Raw genomic sequence first — 17,480 nt, 5'->3', positions numbered from 1 at the left:
TCAAATGGGGGAAAAAACATGGATGATAACACTCAATCAGGATGTCTTTATTAGTGAGCTAAATGGGCTTTTATGGAATGTTTTGGTTAATTACTTCTGGTAGTTTTCTGCCACCTCTTTTCTGATGCTACTTCCTCATGGGAGCCCTGAAGTACCAGTACATATTGAAATGAACTCATCCCTGTCTTTGTACTCTTTTTTAAAGTGGAAAATTCACCAAGTGTAGGGTAATACCATGATAATTCAAAAACAAATTGTCCACTTTCATGAGAATAAAACTTCTTAAGAGAAAGGTCTGGGCTGTCATGGCTCACATTTGTAATTTTCGCTACTCAGGAGAATGATTTCTAGAAGACTGAGGCTCAAAAACCAGTGGGGGGGGAGTTCAAAAAACTCCATCTCCAAAGTAAATAGCAAAACAATAAAATAAAAATAAAACTAGGCTGGAAGTATAATTCAAATGGTAGAGTTTTAGCCATATGCAATGAAGCTGAGCAAGGGAGAGGCCCTGAGTTCAAACCTCAGTGCCTACCAAACAAAGGATAAAACAAGGAAGGACTTCTTTAAAATGCCAACTTCACTGATTAAAGATAATGAAAACTAACATAAAACAATGCCAACTTCAGGCTGTGAACATGGCTTAAGTGAGGCCCTGAGTATAAACTCAATTATGGCTAAAAATAGAAAAGTGTATTGGGGTGGTGAAGAAAAAGAAAAAAAATGCAACCCTATGACAGGTGGTAAAACTTGGGTCACTCTAGCAGCCCTATAAGAAAGCTTACTTCTTCCTCCGTTGTGTGGCAGACTATGTTTTCCTTTGAATTAATACATCTTTCTCTGGCACTCACCACTATTCAACTTTCTATTTAGCACTTTGCAGAGAGTGGCTACACCTGTCATGTGGATAGGACAGGATAAAAAAGCACTTCAGACTATCTTGGCTGTACAAACATGAGCTTTAGACTTGAATATAAAAAGAATTGAGATCGGGACAAAAATTACTTACAACAGTGAAGTCTTGGGCATAAATGCACTCTGGAGAAAGCGGGGTTCCCGGAAATTTATTGGTGTTCTTATCTGGCTGTATCCTCCGACCAGGATTAGCAAGTCATTGTTGCCAGTTGGGTAGTGGTCCAGAACATGATCTGTTCTTTGCTTTGTGGGAAAATTCCATTGACTGATTTTAAAGGTTTTATCCATCAGTGATTGTAAGAAAGGAGAGAAAGGGATGGGGAGAAGGAAACAGAGAGAGACAGTGAAGGAGACAGATGCAAAATGGAAGCAGAGTTATTCATTTTTTCTCTTGCTTTAAGTTAACTTGTACATAATTGCAGGCCCAGGTGGGGAGTGTATACTTTCCAACAGATCAGTTTCTAAGTACCTATTGCAAACCCTTGTGACATTATAGTAGAGTACATAGAATTCACAGTGTCGGTAGTTTGCTATCACGTAGCTAGTATTTGTGAAAGCAAGGCCCAGATCTGTCTTTTCAAAAAGGAATAATCTCCATTCTTCCAAAAATAACCTCATCACTACATTATAGTTTGCATAGATGATATGAAGAAATCTTACCTTTACTATTGATCTTCCAGGCTGGTCTGTGTGACACTGGCTTTCTGAAAAGATGGAGTAGAAGGTATCTCTTTGTAAATAAAGCTCTGCTGCTTTCCTTCAAGTGTGCACACTAGATTCTGACATTTTAAAAACTTTTTTTAACTGAGAAACTTCCATTGGTTAAAAAAAATGTGTTTGAATGGGTAATCCTCTTATTTAGAGCATGTATTGTTTTCTTTCTCGCTCTATCTTCTTCTTTTCTGATTCCAATACTGGGGCTTGAATTCACTTGGCTTCGTTTGCTCATATCTAGTGCTCTACCACTGAAGCCATGCCTCTAGTTTTAGCTTTTGGGCGGCCCGTTGGAAATAAGAAGCTTATCTACCTGTGCAGACTTGCATGAAAGAGAGATCATCAAAATTCAGCCTCCTGAACAGATGGGATTATAGGCATGAGCCTTCAATGCACAGCAAAATCATGTACTTTATAATACATTTAAATAGTTCATTTAATACAGCTAATCTGGGCATGGCACTTGTTACACTGTCCACTGTATGAGCAGCTTTCTTTACATTTGATACCATCTCAAGAAATCCCAAATCACTGTTGTTGTATACATTGTTTAACTAGATGTTCAGTTAAAGCCTTAAGCTCTGCCTTAGAAAATCATGCCATATAAATAATTGTCATTAGTTGCATGGCATATAGTCAGATACTTTAAGCAAATAGTCAATAATTAATCATGCAGTGAAAAAATTAAGCATTCATTCTAATGTGGTAATAATGACACTGAAAAAAAAATGCAATACCAAGATTGGGTATTCTGTTTCTATAACCCCTATAAATGGACACAGGAAAAATAAAATGGCAAATATATATTGAAGAAAATGATGAGACCCCCCCACTAGACAAAGGGGTTCCAGGGTTTGTTTGTGAGGGTGTGGGAACGTGTGGGGATTCAAGATGTGTCCTTAGGACAAAGCTGCATGACTCTGAAGATGACTGGACGGGGTGTGGGCTATGTCCCGAGGCAGGCTCCTGCAGCCTTCTCAAGTTCTTCATGCTTCCTTTAGCATGTATGAACCGATGCCCTTTTAAATGCATGCCTCTGAGTCCAATCAGCCCACCATTTATGTGCAAGTCTTCCTAGGGCAAAACTGGCCATGATGTGATGCCCCAGGACACATATGTGTGACAGATCAAGGCCATGGTGATGTGATACCTTGAAGTTTGAACACAGGACTGTTGAAGGCCAGGAGGCGAGATGAAGACACTGTATGAGAAAAGGTTTGCCCTGATTGCCCATTCAGACTTTTTTTCTGCCACTAGTATTACATATGTCTTTTGCAATTGCAAAGCTTAATTATTTTTTTTCTATTATGTGAAGACAATCCAAGTTTGGCCTAGATATATCCATTTTAGTATACTATCAACTATGACTTTGAATTACTTCTCCTTCAATTCATCTAAGATATCTACAAGAATAAACCAATCTCCAGCAAAATCAAGAGGATATGTGTGTGTGTGTGTGTGTGTGTGTGTGCGCGCGCGTGCGTGCGTGCCAATAAATATGAGGAAAGAAAGGCAAAAGGATAGAAAAAAAATGAAGCTGAAAATGAGAAACATGCTCAGAGATTATGCCTTTGCCATGGACTTCAGAAAAGATAAACAGGTCCTTGATGAACAAGAACCATCAACCTTTCCTACAGCATCACCAACAGGCAAGAAGCATTTTCCTCGTTCTTGATTAAAATGTCATCTCTGAAAGTAGGGAAGACAAAGAAATGAAACACGATGGAGTAAAACTACCTGTTGAAGGAGCGACATATCTACAAACATGTGTAGAGGAGAGATGTTTGTACTGAAAGTGGTCACCTGCTGACTTGCAAAAAAGTGTACCTTGAAGCCCCCATCCCCTCCCTCAAAACAAATCATGATAAAAGAGAGTGTTGTAGTTTGGATCTACAGTGTATACTAAAGGCCTATTAAATAAAAGTGTATTCCTAACCTAAAGTTTAGATGGGAGGATATTAAACTTTAAGAGTTAGGCTCAATGGGACATTGTATGTCCCTGGAGGTGTGTCATAAACCAGAACTGTGGAGCCAATGTCCTTGTATTTAACAAAGGAGGTGAAACAAAGGTTACAAGAGATATAAAAGCAAAATCTCCATGGTAATCTAAGCCAATTAATAACTGGCTTAAATGAAAGTCAAAATTAGATTAATATCAAGAATTAAAAAATTAAATGTAAACAAAAAGAAAGCTGATTGTAGAGGAGGAAAAATTACTTTTTTTCTGATCTTATTAGTTCTTAGTTTAGACAGAACCTGGTAACCAATGTCAGATTGGCAAGACAAAATGCAGCAGACATTTACCAACATATCTCTTCCATATACACACAGTTCTTTAAATAGTCCTCTAAGAAGTACCTCTGAGTTCAAAGAAAGAGATTGGGGAAGTTCAAGAGTGGCTGATGCCTGGGAAAAGAAAAGTAAGAGAAGCTGATATCTGCTGTGCAGTTTTAAGTGAGTGCCTTTCCCATAAGAAGGGTGGAACGATTTAGAGCTTTCCTTTTCCAGAGAGTGACATACACGCAGTGATTCCCTTTATTAATGCAATTTTTCATCTCCAAAAGCATATATTCTACTCTTGTCACAACTTCTCCTGAGTCTTGAAGAGTTTCTCATATTACCTAAAAATAACCTGAATGCCAAAAAAGACCTTTTATAGAATAGCATGTTTGCATGTCCTCAAGTCCTATTAGTGTGAACGACAAAGGACTCTAGAACTATTGTCTTTCATGAAAACAACTAACATTCTGGGGGAAGATGCTGAAAATAAAACTTTTCAAGCTTCAGCTTTGCAGCACTTCCCACAGTCTTCACTCCACCGAAGCCTCAGAAAATGGCACCATACCATCAATCAAAACCAGCAGCCTAGCTGTTATTGGAGAAGGTACAACAGGATTTAAGCTTCTTTAACATAGTTATATTTGGATTGTTGGGTGATTCTCTGAAAGATCTTGCTCTCGAAGCATGTTTATTTGACCCAACTCAGAGCTCATCCAGTGTGAACATCCATGGCTTAAGAGGTTTGTAATGAATTAATTAAAGGTAATTACTGAATGTCCTATGGTCACATAATAACAATGGATACCACAAAGCTTGAAAGGAAAGCTGGGGAAAGAAATCGATGGGGATTGTGAAGAATATAATAGATTCCAGGTACTCTAGAAGGCCTAGTGTGTATATATGGATGTTCAAGAAGTATCCAAGAACACTGTACAGGTTTAGAAGAAATAAGTATAAATGTCCACCCAACAACAACTCTCTCAGATGCATAAGTAACAATATAAGCAAAAAAGAAAAATATTGAGTACATAGGAGTTTATTAAAATGAACTTTAAAACACATCAGCAATATAGCAAAAAACAGTAACTCATGAACAGGGAGACTATTTATTTTGTCAGTGGTAGGGCTTGAATTCTGAGCCTGGGAGTTGTCTGAGCTCTTTAGCTCAATGCTAAGGCTCTACAACTTGAGCCACAACACTACTTCTGGTTTTCCGGAAGCTAATTGGAGTTAAGAGTCTCATTGACTTGCATGCCTGGGTTGGCTTTGAACTGAGATCCTCAGATTGCAGCCTCCTGAGCTAATGTCATAGGTGCCTGGCTCTGGGGAGATTATTTTGTAACCAAATATTTAATAAGAGTTTAGTAAACAGAACATACATAAGACACTTGCAACTTAATGATGCAAAAACATCTCAGTTTAGGAAAATCCACTGATTCAAAATTATGTTTTCATGACCTAAGAGTTTATTAAACAATGTTCAATATAATGTCATTAAGAAAAGCAAATAAAGGCCCCAATGGGATACCATTTCGACTCCACTAAGATGCTATGTTAGAAAGATGAGAAAAAAAATGAATGGACATAAGCTTTTAGTGGGAGTGGTAATTTATGGGACACTTGGAAAACAGCTTGTCCATTCCTCAAAAAATTCACATGTAATTCATATATAACCCACTCAGCATTTCTATTGCAAGGTGTACACTCAAGAAAAATGAATGCATTTATTCACAACTTGTTGATAGAGCCATGCTTTTTACAGCATTAGTTAGCAGAGAGAGAAAGTGAAAACAGCCTAAGTAGCCTACAAATAAAAATAATGTTCATTATTCAAAAAGGACTGAAGGACTGATATATTTAACAACAGGATACACATCCACATAAAAGAAGCAAACACAGTGACCAGGAGTGTGGCCTAGTGTTAGAGTGCTTACTTAGCACACACAAAATTCTGAGTTCAATTCCTTTGTACCTCATACACTGAAAAAGATGTAAGTAGTGCTGTGACTCAAATGGTAGAGCATTAGCCTTGAGAAAGTTCAAGGACAGTGCCCAGGCCTTAGGCCTTGAATTCAAGCCCAGGACTGGCAAAAAAGAAAATCTTAAAAACATGCAGACACAAAGATCATTTGTCATGTCAGTGCACCAGTGTAAAATTTCCAGAATAAACAAATCAGAAGAGATGAACATTTGTGGATGCCAAAATATAGAGCAAAGATGATACAGAAAGAGTAGAAATGGGATTTCATTACTTGCAGTGAAACTAAATATGACATCCTCATGGTCTGTAAATATTTTATACTACCACTTTAAATGTGGAAGGCACATATGTGACAAAATGATTATTCTATTTTGTTACTCTTTTTTTTTTTTTACAAAGGAAACAAGTATAATTTTCCTTTTCTTTTGCCTGTCCCCAGGGTTGAACTCTGGGCATTGGGTGCTTATCTTGAACTAGTTTTGTTCAAGGACACTCATTGCCAGTATTTTCTGAATGGTTTATTGCAAATAAGAGTCTCACAGACCTTTTAACTGACGCTGGTTTCAAACTGTGATTCTCGTATCTCAGCCAGATGAGTAGAAGGATTACAGGTATGAGCCACCAACATTCATTTTTAATTAGTTTATGTTAAGTATACAAAGAAGTTCCATGGTGATCATCAATGCATGTGATTTGAACAATAAAATGTGACAAAATTGATAATTTTATTTTGCCTCTCTTTTTACAGTGAAACAGGTATAATTTTCCTTTTCTTTTGCTTGGCCTGAGGTTGAACTCTGGTCCTGGGTACTGTCCTTGAACTTCTTTTGCTCAAGGCTAGCACTCTACCGCTTGAGTCACACCTCCACATCCAGTTTTCTGTGATTAATTGGAGATAAGTATCTCATGGATTTTCCCATTTGGGTTGGCTTAGGATCACAATCCCAAAGACATATGTGATCCTCACACACCTGGCCTCTGAGAATATAGACATGACCCACCAGTACCAGTTGCACACAGTTTTTAACCATGTTTTATTATTTTATTTTCATGAATAATTTTTAATTATGTCGATCATATTTATCAACATCTTTTTCCTTTCAGCCCCCCATGGGTTTGTATCCCAAACAGTTATTCTGTTTTACAATCCTGCCATTAGGTGCTTTTTTAATTTTTGAGTTATAGATCCCTCATTTGAGAAAAAAACACATATTTGTCATTTATCTTTTTCTTTTTTCTCATATATTTTATTGTAATTAATAGAAGGGTTACATTACAATCACCAGATAGAAGATGTATTACTTCACTAACATTGATACCCTTTCTCATATCTTAAGTCCCCATTTCCCTCCCCCACCCCTGCCGCTCATCTTGTTTTCCCCCCTTCCCTATCCTATTTCATAAAACCAAATAAGCATATATACAATATATCAGATAACAAGGTAAAATACTGTAACAATATGAGATAACCAAGGGACAACAAAAGAGATGAGAGATTGGGTTTATTTCATTAACATGATGATTTCCAATTCCTACATTTTCCCCCAAATGACATAATTTTATTCTTCCTGGCAGAACAATACTTCATTGTCTTTATACACCAAATTTCTCTGGCTATTTGTCACATGATAGATACTTAAACTGATTCCCAAGTTCAGCAATTGTGAATAGTTCTGCAATGAATATGGGTAGCTTTCTCTACTATATACAGACCTACATTCCTTCTAAGATGTGCCCAGGGGTAGTACAACAAGATCTCACAATCATTTTATCTTTACTCTTTTGAGAAACTTTCGTATGGATTTCCATTTTCCACTAACTATAAAATTTGTATTCCCATCAAAAGTTTATGACATCTTGTCACGTGATTCATGACATGTTATCCATGGCAATGGGAGAGAGAATGAATGAGAGGGTGAATACATCACGGAGTAATACTACATTTACATTTTGTAGAAATGGTTGTGACAACTCTGTAGGTAACATCTATTTGGAGATACATGAAACAAAAAAATAAGTAGGTCAACTTATCAGGAAATAGTTCAAGTATCTCAGGATAGTAATGATAGAAACTTGGATGTAGTTAGTATCAGTGGGGTAAAAAATTAAGTTGAAAGATCTCAGAAACATTAAGGAAATAAAACCGAGAAAACCTGTTGTTGAATTAGACACAAAAGAAGGTGTCAAGGATAACTTACCACTGGCTAGTAGTGATGAAATGGCATTGCCATTGTCTAAAAGAGCATACCACAAGCAGTGGGAGATTTTCAGATCCTGAGTTTAGCTTCAATAGATCATTTCTTAGAATTATTTTGCCAATCCTGGGCTTGAACTCAGGTCCTGAGCATTGTCCTTGGAATTTCTCAAGGCTAGAGCTCTACCACTTGAGCCAGAGCATCCCTTCAGCTTCTTCTATGCATGTGGTACCCAGAAATCGAACCTGGGTCTTCATGCATGCTAGGCAAGCACTGTACCACTAGGCAAAACTCCTGGCATCATTTTTTAGATTTTTGAAGTCAGCTTTCATAAACTATGATTCTTTTTCTCTCTGTGGTTGTCTGTTTTGTGATGCTGGGGTTTCAAACCTATGGCCTCACATATACTTATGCAAAAGCTTTCCAACTGAATTACACTCCTAAAACTTGTTTTTAAATTTCCATGAGTTCATTACTTGAATCTATTCTATGTGACCTGACTAGTAATTTTTACTCTTTAGAATAATTTCAATCATCAGTCCTCAGCAAAACTGTCAGTGGAACCTCTACATATAATGTTATATAACATGAGCAGAAGTTGTCAAGCCCTTGATACATTTAATATGGACAACCAAGCCAAGATAGATAGCAGTTCTCAACACTCAATTTGAATATTTACATCTCCAGGCTTCTGGGGCCATGGAACATCTCTTAATTAGCTAGATTTTCTTATTGATTGCCTTTCTAATAAAAATAAAATGCTGAGGCCAGGAGTTTGGCCTAGTGGTAGAGTGCTTGCCTACCATTCACAAAGACCTGGGTTCGATTCCTCAGTACCACATACATAGAAAAAAATATAAAAAAGCTGTAAGTGGTGTTGTGGCTCAAGTGGAAGGCCAGTAGCTTTGAGAGAAAAAAAAAACATAAGGACAGTGTTCAGGACCTGAGTTCAAGCTCTAGGACTGGCAAAAAAGAAAGCATGCAAAATATACCTTAACTAAAATACCAATACTTATCTGTGATCTACTTTTTAAAGGAAGCAATAATACACATTCTAGTTTATTGGATGAAATGATATAGAAATAATCAGATGACATTTCATTTTTTTCCATCTTAAATCCTGACAAACTGTAAGATAATCCTTAGGAACAGTTTCAAATTTTAATCATTTTATAAACTCACTTTAATATTACTTTCCAGAAATATTCTTCATTTTTTCCAATCCTGGGTCTTGATTTCAGGGCCTAGGCACTGTCCCTGTGCTTTTGGCTAAGGCTACAGCAACTTCCAGCTTTTTGGTGATTAATTGGTGATAATAGGCTCGTGGACTTTCCTGCCTGGCCTGGCTTCAGACCACAACTGTCAGCTCTCAGCCTTCTGAGTAGCTGGAATTACAAGTATAAGCCACTAATGACCAGCTATTCATTATATTTTTGCAAGTTACTTATTTTACTAGCTGTCTATCTGTCCATACTCACACATATATGTATGGGTGTGTTCGTGCATGTTCATAACCACTATGAAACACAAACTACTATGTGTGGTTAGAGTATGTTTGATTAGAAATCATATGTAAAATTCAGCTTCTTTCACACTTCCAAAACAGCCATATTAGTGTACATTAATATAAAAGCTACAGCACTGAAGGATTCTGAAAACTACAAAATACATGGGTCAGTAATTAACTATAATTTGGCAAAAATGTATCTTTGAGTAAACAAAGTTAATGTCAATGTGATAACCTATTTTAGGAAACTCACTGAGTAACCCAAGAAAACAGGACTTCGTTGATAATATAAAATAAAAACAGAACCTCCCACAACTTACTGTTTTGTTGCAATCTATTTTTCCTCTCAATTAAAATGATTAATTTTTAATAATCAGTGGTTAAAATGGAAACTATATGAAATACACAATCCATATACTCAGCCTGTAAAAATCTGGTTTATTGGAAATAAGTCTCACAAATTTTCCTTCCTGGATTGGCTTCAAATTGTGAACCTCAAATCTCAGCCTCCCAAGTAGTGAGGATTACAAGTATGAACTACTGCTACCTGCACAAGATTTTTGACCACATCTTACCTGTATCAGTACTGTGATCACAGTCCCTATTCTCTTCAGTGTTATCAGTATATGGCAAACTGCAGAAACACAGTGCAGTTCGGTCAATCTAGAGTTTACATTTTCAATTTTTCCCCAAGTAATATTATAGGATAATACATAAATCTGTGCTTTTAGGCAAAAAAAGTAGAATATTTTTGACAGATCTCTATTCTATATCCTAGGCTGACTTCCAACTTGAATTCTTCCTGCTTTAGCCACCAACCATGTACATCAAGCTAGTGCATCTGACTTCAGGCAGATGTCCCCCCCCTCATGGCAATGGTTCTAACTGCCAGCATTTATAAGAATCATCTGTGATGTTAATTAAATTGCGGATTCCCACACTCCCTCCTATATACACTGAACAAAAAAAAAATCTGTGTAGAAATCAAGAAGCCTTCAAAACAAGAATTTTCAGTGACACATCAAGATACTCACATAGAATAAGTCAATGTGCAGATGAGGAAAGAAATGAACTGATGCAACCACAAGCCAAACATTGCTAGAGATGCCAGAAGCTGGGAAGAAGAAGGAAAGATGACTCTTCCCTAGAAAGAGCATGGCCCCAAAACCTCTTAATTCTGGACTTCTCTCCTTCGGTGCTATAAGAAAATACTTTTCCATTGGTCTATGGGGACAAGTTCAAAGTATACTTCCCCCAAATCACCTTGGCAACAAGCAATATGGGATTGTGTACAGATTAGCAATGCCCTGTAGCAGAAACTATAGGTAACCCACCAAATTTGTTCTCTTCCTTCCCAGCAGAGCTGTGTATCTGGTAAACCCCATTCCCTCTGCCGCTCTGGGAATGAATTCCCATTGTCCTCAGCCTCATATGTTGATTTATTCCTTTCACACTTTAAAGGAGGAATAGTGATTGTTGAGTATGAAAATATTAGGCTTTACTCAATATGGATTGAGTGTAGGAACCCATAGTGCTAGTCTCTTAAGGATTTATACAAAGTAGACAGGGACAATGCTTTATGTGGCAACTTAATAATGAGGACATGTCAGTAGCTGTGGCAGGCACTTTAGATCAAAGTCTTTATCTCCAGAACAAGCCTACTAGCAAATATTCCTACCTCTATTTTACAAGTCAAGAAAGAAGGTGTTAAGTCAGGTGCCCTTGGCTCACACCTGTAATCCTAGCTACTCAGGAAGCTGAGATCTGAGGATGGAAGTTCAAAGCCAGCTCGGGCTTTAAGAGTCTGTGAGACTCTTCTCTTCAATTACCACTAGAAAACCACGAGAGAGGGAGAGAGGGAGAGAGAGAGAGAGAGAGAGAGAGAGAGAGAGAGAGAGAGAGAGAGAGAGAGAGAGAGAGGAGAATAAGGAACAATTCCATAAGTTGACATTATGGCTAAGTGTTAAACAGGTGTTAAAGAAACCGTGTTGACCATGTGACCTAGAGAAAGATCTAATCTCCTCTATCCTCCTCTCTCTCGGGCTCCTCTCTTTCTCTCTGGCTCAGTCTGCTGAGACACATTTAGTTTCTCCCTTGACTATGCTGGTCAGTGCTCACGTCTGAACCTTTGCACAGTGGAGATCTTTGTCCTAGTCTTTTATCTGTTTTTCTATCTTTACTCAAATGCTTCCCAGATCATACTGTTCTTTGACAAAAGTTTAGTGTTCCCTCTCCAAAACTACCTACAGTGTCTCTTATTTTGTTCAATTTTTCAACAAACACTAAAAATAAAACCCATATATGTAAGCAATCCCCAGGAAAGCCATGATATAAATAATGATATGGACTACAGTGGAATTTCCATTCCTTCACTGACAGCCATGAGATAGAGAAACACAAAGTTTGAGAAACGAGAAATGCGCAAACCATTTAGAGAAGTGTCAGTCAATACAAATAGTCAGTCTTGATACTTTCTCATGATTGTATAGTGTGCTCTACCTGATGTTTCATACATTTGCCAGGCAACCGTGGAGACTTTGAACTCCAAGTTAGTTCAACATCTCTAACATTTATGTCCCATGTTTTACTTTTCAGTAAAAGTCAATAACTACTATATATCCAATGTTAATATAAAAAAGAAACATGGGAATAATGAATGTTTGTATTTCTTATACTAAGAAGAACATATCCTAACATTTTTTTATTTTCTATTTATTCACAAAATTTGTCATATTAAAAAATTTAAGCATACAGAAAAACATACCAAGAAATATATTTAAATTACTAACAATACCATTTCTAGAAGTATTCATTATTACCATTCTGGTATACTATGGTTTCTTCCAATGTATTTGTATTCACTTGTAGTTGTATCCACAACCAAAGTCACAGCCTGTGTTCTCTTTTATACTGGATTTTATCTTAGCATTGTATCATTTTAATTTCCCATACTGTTAAATGTTTAAAATCATAAATTTTAAACTACCCAGCCTTATTCAACAATGGATGTCCTTAAGGATTATGTTTGATATTTGTAACTTCAAAATCATGATGCTTGATTTTAGCGCATTATAAAATCGACATACACAGCATAATTTACCTAAAGCAGTAAAAATAGTATGGATATCGAAGTAACAACAGTATGTATAGTAAAAGGTACTTCTTATAAATCACAACATCTGTGCAAGCATTATATTAAAAGGCACATGTCTCTAATAACACATTTTTCAAATAGTCTCCAAGTAACTGACATTGCCTGCAGTGATCTTACTGTTGAGGACAAAGCTGAAAGTCTTCACCATATCAGTGGTTTTGTGATCTCAACTCATAAATGAGACCTTGCAAAGATTGTCTTCTGACAAGTGGAGAAGTTTCTTCTGGGTGGGTGGTATTCTGAGTAGGAGTCACATCTGGAGAACCTCAGCAGTAGAGTTGTTGATTGTCAGAATGAACTATGAGTGCTGGAGAGAACAGTCAGCTAGTACACAATGCTCACTGAAAGACAGTGGAACATGAGTAGTTTTAGAAAGCTAATCTATACATTACCCCAACAATAACATACAATGAAAAATAAATGTAAAAAGGCAAAGGCAAAGTTCACCAAAATAAAACACCAGGAAGCAAGTACTCCAAAAGGGGTGGGATAGGGTGTGTCAAGGGGAAAGAAGTCAACAAATGAAGAGCATATGAGGAGAATGCAATCAGGAATCCAACCTACATTCTATAAAATGAGGAAGCGTAAGGCAAGTAGTGGGGAAAGAAGGAATGAGTGAGAATGTTGAAAGAAGTGACACTCATCAAGATGTATTTGTATTAATAGCCTGCCTTGTTAAATGGCAACTTCTTTGTTCAACTATTTAAAAGTAAGAAAAAATTTAAAAAGTTCTCTAGCCCATGTAGTAGAGTTAAAACACAAGGAGGCAGCTATTCACAAACACAGCAGTTGAAGCTATAAAGTAACTGACACCACAGAGAGGCTAGTCAAACCTGGTTTGGGGGGAGAGGGGCAGCTACCAAAGCTACCTAGGAAATCAATTAGCTTATGGTTAGTCTTTTCTTGAAGGCATTGGAAAGAGGAATTTAGAATTTTGCCTCTCATTGCCGGTCCATGACTCCAAACCTGCCGTATGACTTTTGCATTAGGACATGTGCTCAAACCTTGCTCATAGCCCCATCTTGAGATCCCGAGTGGGGAGGGAGAGTACTTGCTATGGGCCATGTTTATCTCTCCACTGTGCTTCATACCCAAGCCTCATAATCCACAGGGCAGAAGTACATATTAACACAAATCTTGCACAACCCTTATCATATGCATTGTTTGATTGGGAAAGTAAGAGATGCCTTCATTAAAGAGGTCCGAACTCACCCATTACTAGGTACATTTTTGCTTCTTACACTTGAAAGCACAGGCTCGGAATTGAAAAAAGATTTAAACCACCAGGTGGGTTCTGTCACTTCCGGGAGCCCTATCAAATGAATTCAGAGTAAACTCCATCAAACAAATTTGAGATATAATAAACAAAATGAGATAACATCAGTGACACTGATATTAAGGAAAGTAATACCTTGCAGAGATTTGTCATCTTCTATGAAGTTAATAGAATCTGAGTTACATAATGAACTGACTGAAGAAATACTGGATTCTGTGAGAAACAAAAATAAAGAAATGAAAGGAAAACAGACAAGCACCACATAGTAGTAATATACCAAATCTTAAGTAGGTCGTTTGAAGTAATTTACTCTGGGCTCATGAATCAATTGATCAAATCTATTCTTGAAAAAGCTTCTATAGCTCCTATCAATCTATATCTAGAGATACAAAATAAAAAATACTGTCAAAATAGAATGAAATTGAAGATGAAATTGATTGAAATACAGTCTACACATGTTTAGAGCTGTAACAAATTCCCATTTTAACCAATATCATCCAATAAAAATGAATAAAAACAACTGAAAAAGCTCAAAAACTTCAGAGATAAAAATCAATACATACTGGTGGCTCATGCCTGTAATACTAGCTACTCAGGAGGCTGAGATCTGAAGATCACGGTTCAAAGCCAGCCCTGGCAGGAGACTCTTATCTCCAATTAGTCACAATAAAAGCCAAAAGTATCATTGTGACTCAACTGGTAAAGTGCTTGCCTTGAGTGAAAAGGAACTCAGGGGGCCAGTAGTGTGACCCAGCATACACAAAACCCTGGGATTGACTCCTCGGTACCACATACACAGAAAAAGGTGGAAGTAGTGCTGTGACTCAAGGGTAGAGTGCTAGACTTGAGAGAAAGCTCAAAGACGTGCCCAGGCCCTGAGTTCAAGCAGTAGGACCAGCAAAAATAAGAAAGGAAAGGAGGAAGGAAGGAAGGAAGGAAGGAAGGAAGGAAGGAAGGAAGGAAGGGAGGGAGGGAGGGAGGAAGGGAGGAATTAGTGCATACTTTTGTATCTACATATCAATCTATTTGTCTAGCTTAGATCTTCTGTGTATATATTTAAAACTACAACAGTCATCAAGTTTATTAGATTAAGAAATTATTTTATGAGGATATTTTGTTTACCTTTATTATACTTTTAAACAGATAAATCTTTTCAAGGACCACAATATAGCCAATAGGGTTACAAATGCCTGTAATCCCAGAACTTCAGAGACTAAAGCTATAAGACAAAATGGTTGAGGGCAGCTTGGGGTATGTAGCGAGTTCCAGGCCAAAAAGAGCTTATCTCAACGAAAAAGACTCCAATATAAAAATACTTTTTCTTGATATAATAACAAGTTAAAAGTATAGATTAACCTCTTTGCAAAAATATATACACAGATGTTTCTAATTACTTTATAAATAGTTGAAGTAAGAGTTTTCTACAGTTTATTGACATAGACACTTCAGTAAGGCTCAATTTGGTTGATATGCTTGTTTCATTTTATGAAATTTCTCAATCTCTTAAAATAATTTACAATTTTCTCTTCTGCTTTTAAGGCAAGAGATAGTTAAATAAGATAGATAAATTAAAAAAAAAAGAGGCTGGCCTATTTTCCATAGCAGAAAATGAACAGTAGAAAATTTTTGAACAAGAATCATGCTATCCAATCTATCCTCAAAACAAAAATTGAATGATATTTATGCAAATGTCAGTGTGTCTTATAGAATGCAGAGTATGTGAACTAAAGTCAAATTATGAACTTTATAATTGTTATGATTTCATGGGTACAATATGGCCAAATAAAGACATTAGCCTGGATAATAATGGTGGGCAGAGCTATACCCTCTCTCCCAATAGTGAACAATACTTTTGGCAAGACTAGCCATGATACACTGGCCAACAATAACCACCAACAATATCCATTTCCTTAACCCATATTCTCTACTGATGAAACAACTTACTTCGATAATACTGGTTTTTGGCTAGAAGACAACCGATAGAAGGAACTGATGCCATGCCTTTACTCCTGAATTAGTGTCAAAGATACTGTGAACAGCAATCTGCAATTCTCTAACCACAGGAGAGACTTCCAGGTTATCAGTGAGGATTTTCCTTCACCTTCTACAAAATGAATACGGGTTTTTGCAAAGCAAGATCATTTATCAATCAGCTAGTAACTACATGTACAAGGAACTGAGAAGGCTACATGAAATTGCAGTCAAATCTGTAGTCATAAACAAAAAGGCAATTAACACATTTAGCTGGAAAAGAAAACCCTAGATACTCAAATACATACAATACATACACTCTATCTAAACCAATCCAAAGGTCAAGGGAAAAATATGTTAATCTATGCGTGCTGTTGTTACTCACAGATTTGTTTTCTTCAATGTGATCTCTTAAAATATTTATTGTTTGAAGTTTCTTCAGAAAATGCACATTTTGAAGAACTACTTATATAGCAATTGGAAAGAAGCTGTGTCAGCACCAGCAGGGAAGAGAAAGCCCCGTCAGGGGCTGCTGGTGTGACCTGCACCACTCGAGCATACCTTATATTAGACACCAGCTTGGGTGGAGACCAAGCCCTGGCTGATTTGGGTTGAGGTGGCATACAGCCAGGGAAAGGAGGAATGAACGTCCTCTAGCTTTCTGTCCTCTAGCAGTGTAAAAGACCTCCCATCTCAGTTGTCAAGTTAAGCAATAGGGTTTGGCTTTAGTTAGGGAGGTCTTGGCTTTGACTCTGTTTTCATTTTATCCCTTTGAGTGTTACAACTTACAATTAAGCGTTGGATTCTGGAGGAAGCCGGGTGTCTCTCCTTAGATACAAAATGCAAACCAGAGCATTAGCCTGGCACCAAGGGGTAGGTCACAGATTGGCTGAGGCCCAGCTGGGTAGATTAGACAAACCCATAGACACAATGGTGCAAGACAGCTATGCAGGAACAGCAGAACGAAGGCCAGCCCTGAGGCGCATTGAAGGATTTCTAGGAAAGGCATGAATCAAGTAGAATGTTATAGCCAGATAGATAGTGAGCTAGAAATTCCAAGATGAATGATAGAGTTATAATCTGGGGAAGAGTGTAAAATTACATTAGTACTACTTAGTAATAAAAAATAATTTACTCTAACTTTAATGTTTCTTGCGTAGGCTTTTTCCCCCCACTTGATTGACTCAGTTCATTTTGAGATCAAATTCTAGCTACATTTTATATTTGAGAAATGATCAATGATGGGGAAGTAGAAGAAAAAAAGGAGAGGTGTTGGTCCTAAGTAAAAAGTCATAGTTATGTAAGACAGATAAGAAGTATAGATTTAACAGACAGCTCGAGAACTATACTTAATAATACTGTATTTTATCCTGAGATTTTGCCAGCAGTAGTAGATTTGGGTACTCAAGTAAAAAACAAGATATCCATGTAAAAGCATAGGATAGGTTCATATAAAAACTAAGGATATATTTTGAGTGGCCTTTTGCTTT

General features: G+C 37.1%; 1 protein-coding gene across 1 annotated transcript; it reads right to left on the bottom strand.

Moving 5' to 3' along the window:
* Nucleotides 1-13,951: 13,951 nt before the first annotated feature.
* On the bottom strand, nt 13,952-16,047 carry Ppdpfl (pancreatic progenitor cell differentiation and proliferation factor like). Its single transcript, XM_090338627.1, has 3 exons — nt 15,964-16,047; nt 14,155-14,232; nt 13,952-14,055 (listed from the first exon to the last, which is right to left on the bottom strand). The coding sequence occupies exons 1-3, from the start codon at nt 16,016-16,018 to the stop codon at nt 13,952-13,954; spliced, it is 237 nt and encodes a 78-aa protein (XP_090194753.1). The 5' UTR covers nt 16,019-16,047.
* Nucleotides 16,048-17,480: the final 1,433 nt, after the last annotated feature.

Source organism: Megascapheus bottae, chromosome 9 (assembly GCF_031878675.1).
Source record: "Megascapheus bottae isolate mThoBot1 chromosome 9, mThoBot2.hap1, whole genome shotgun sequence".
In the NCBI taxonomy this organism is placed as follows: Eukaryota; Metazoa; Chordata; class Mammalia; order Rodentia; family Geomyidae; genus Megascapheus; species Megascapheus bottae.
Note: the sequence above shows the minus strand (reverse complement) of the source record. Positions and strands in the feature narration are given on the sequence as shown.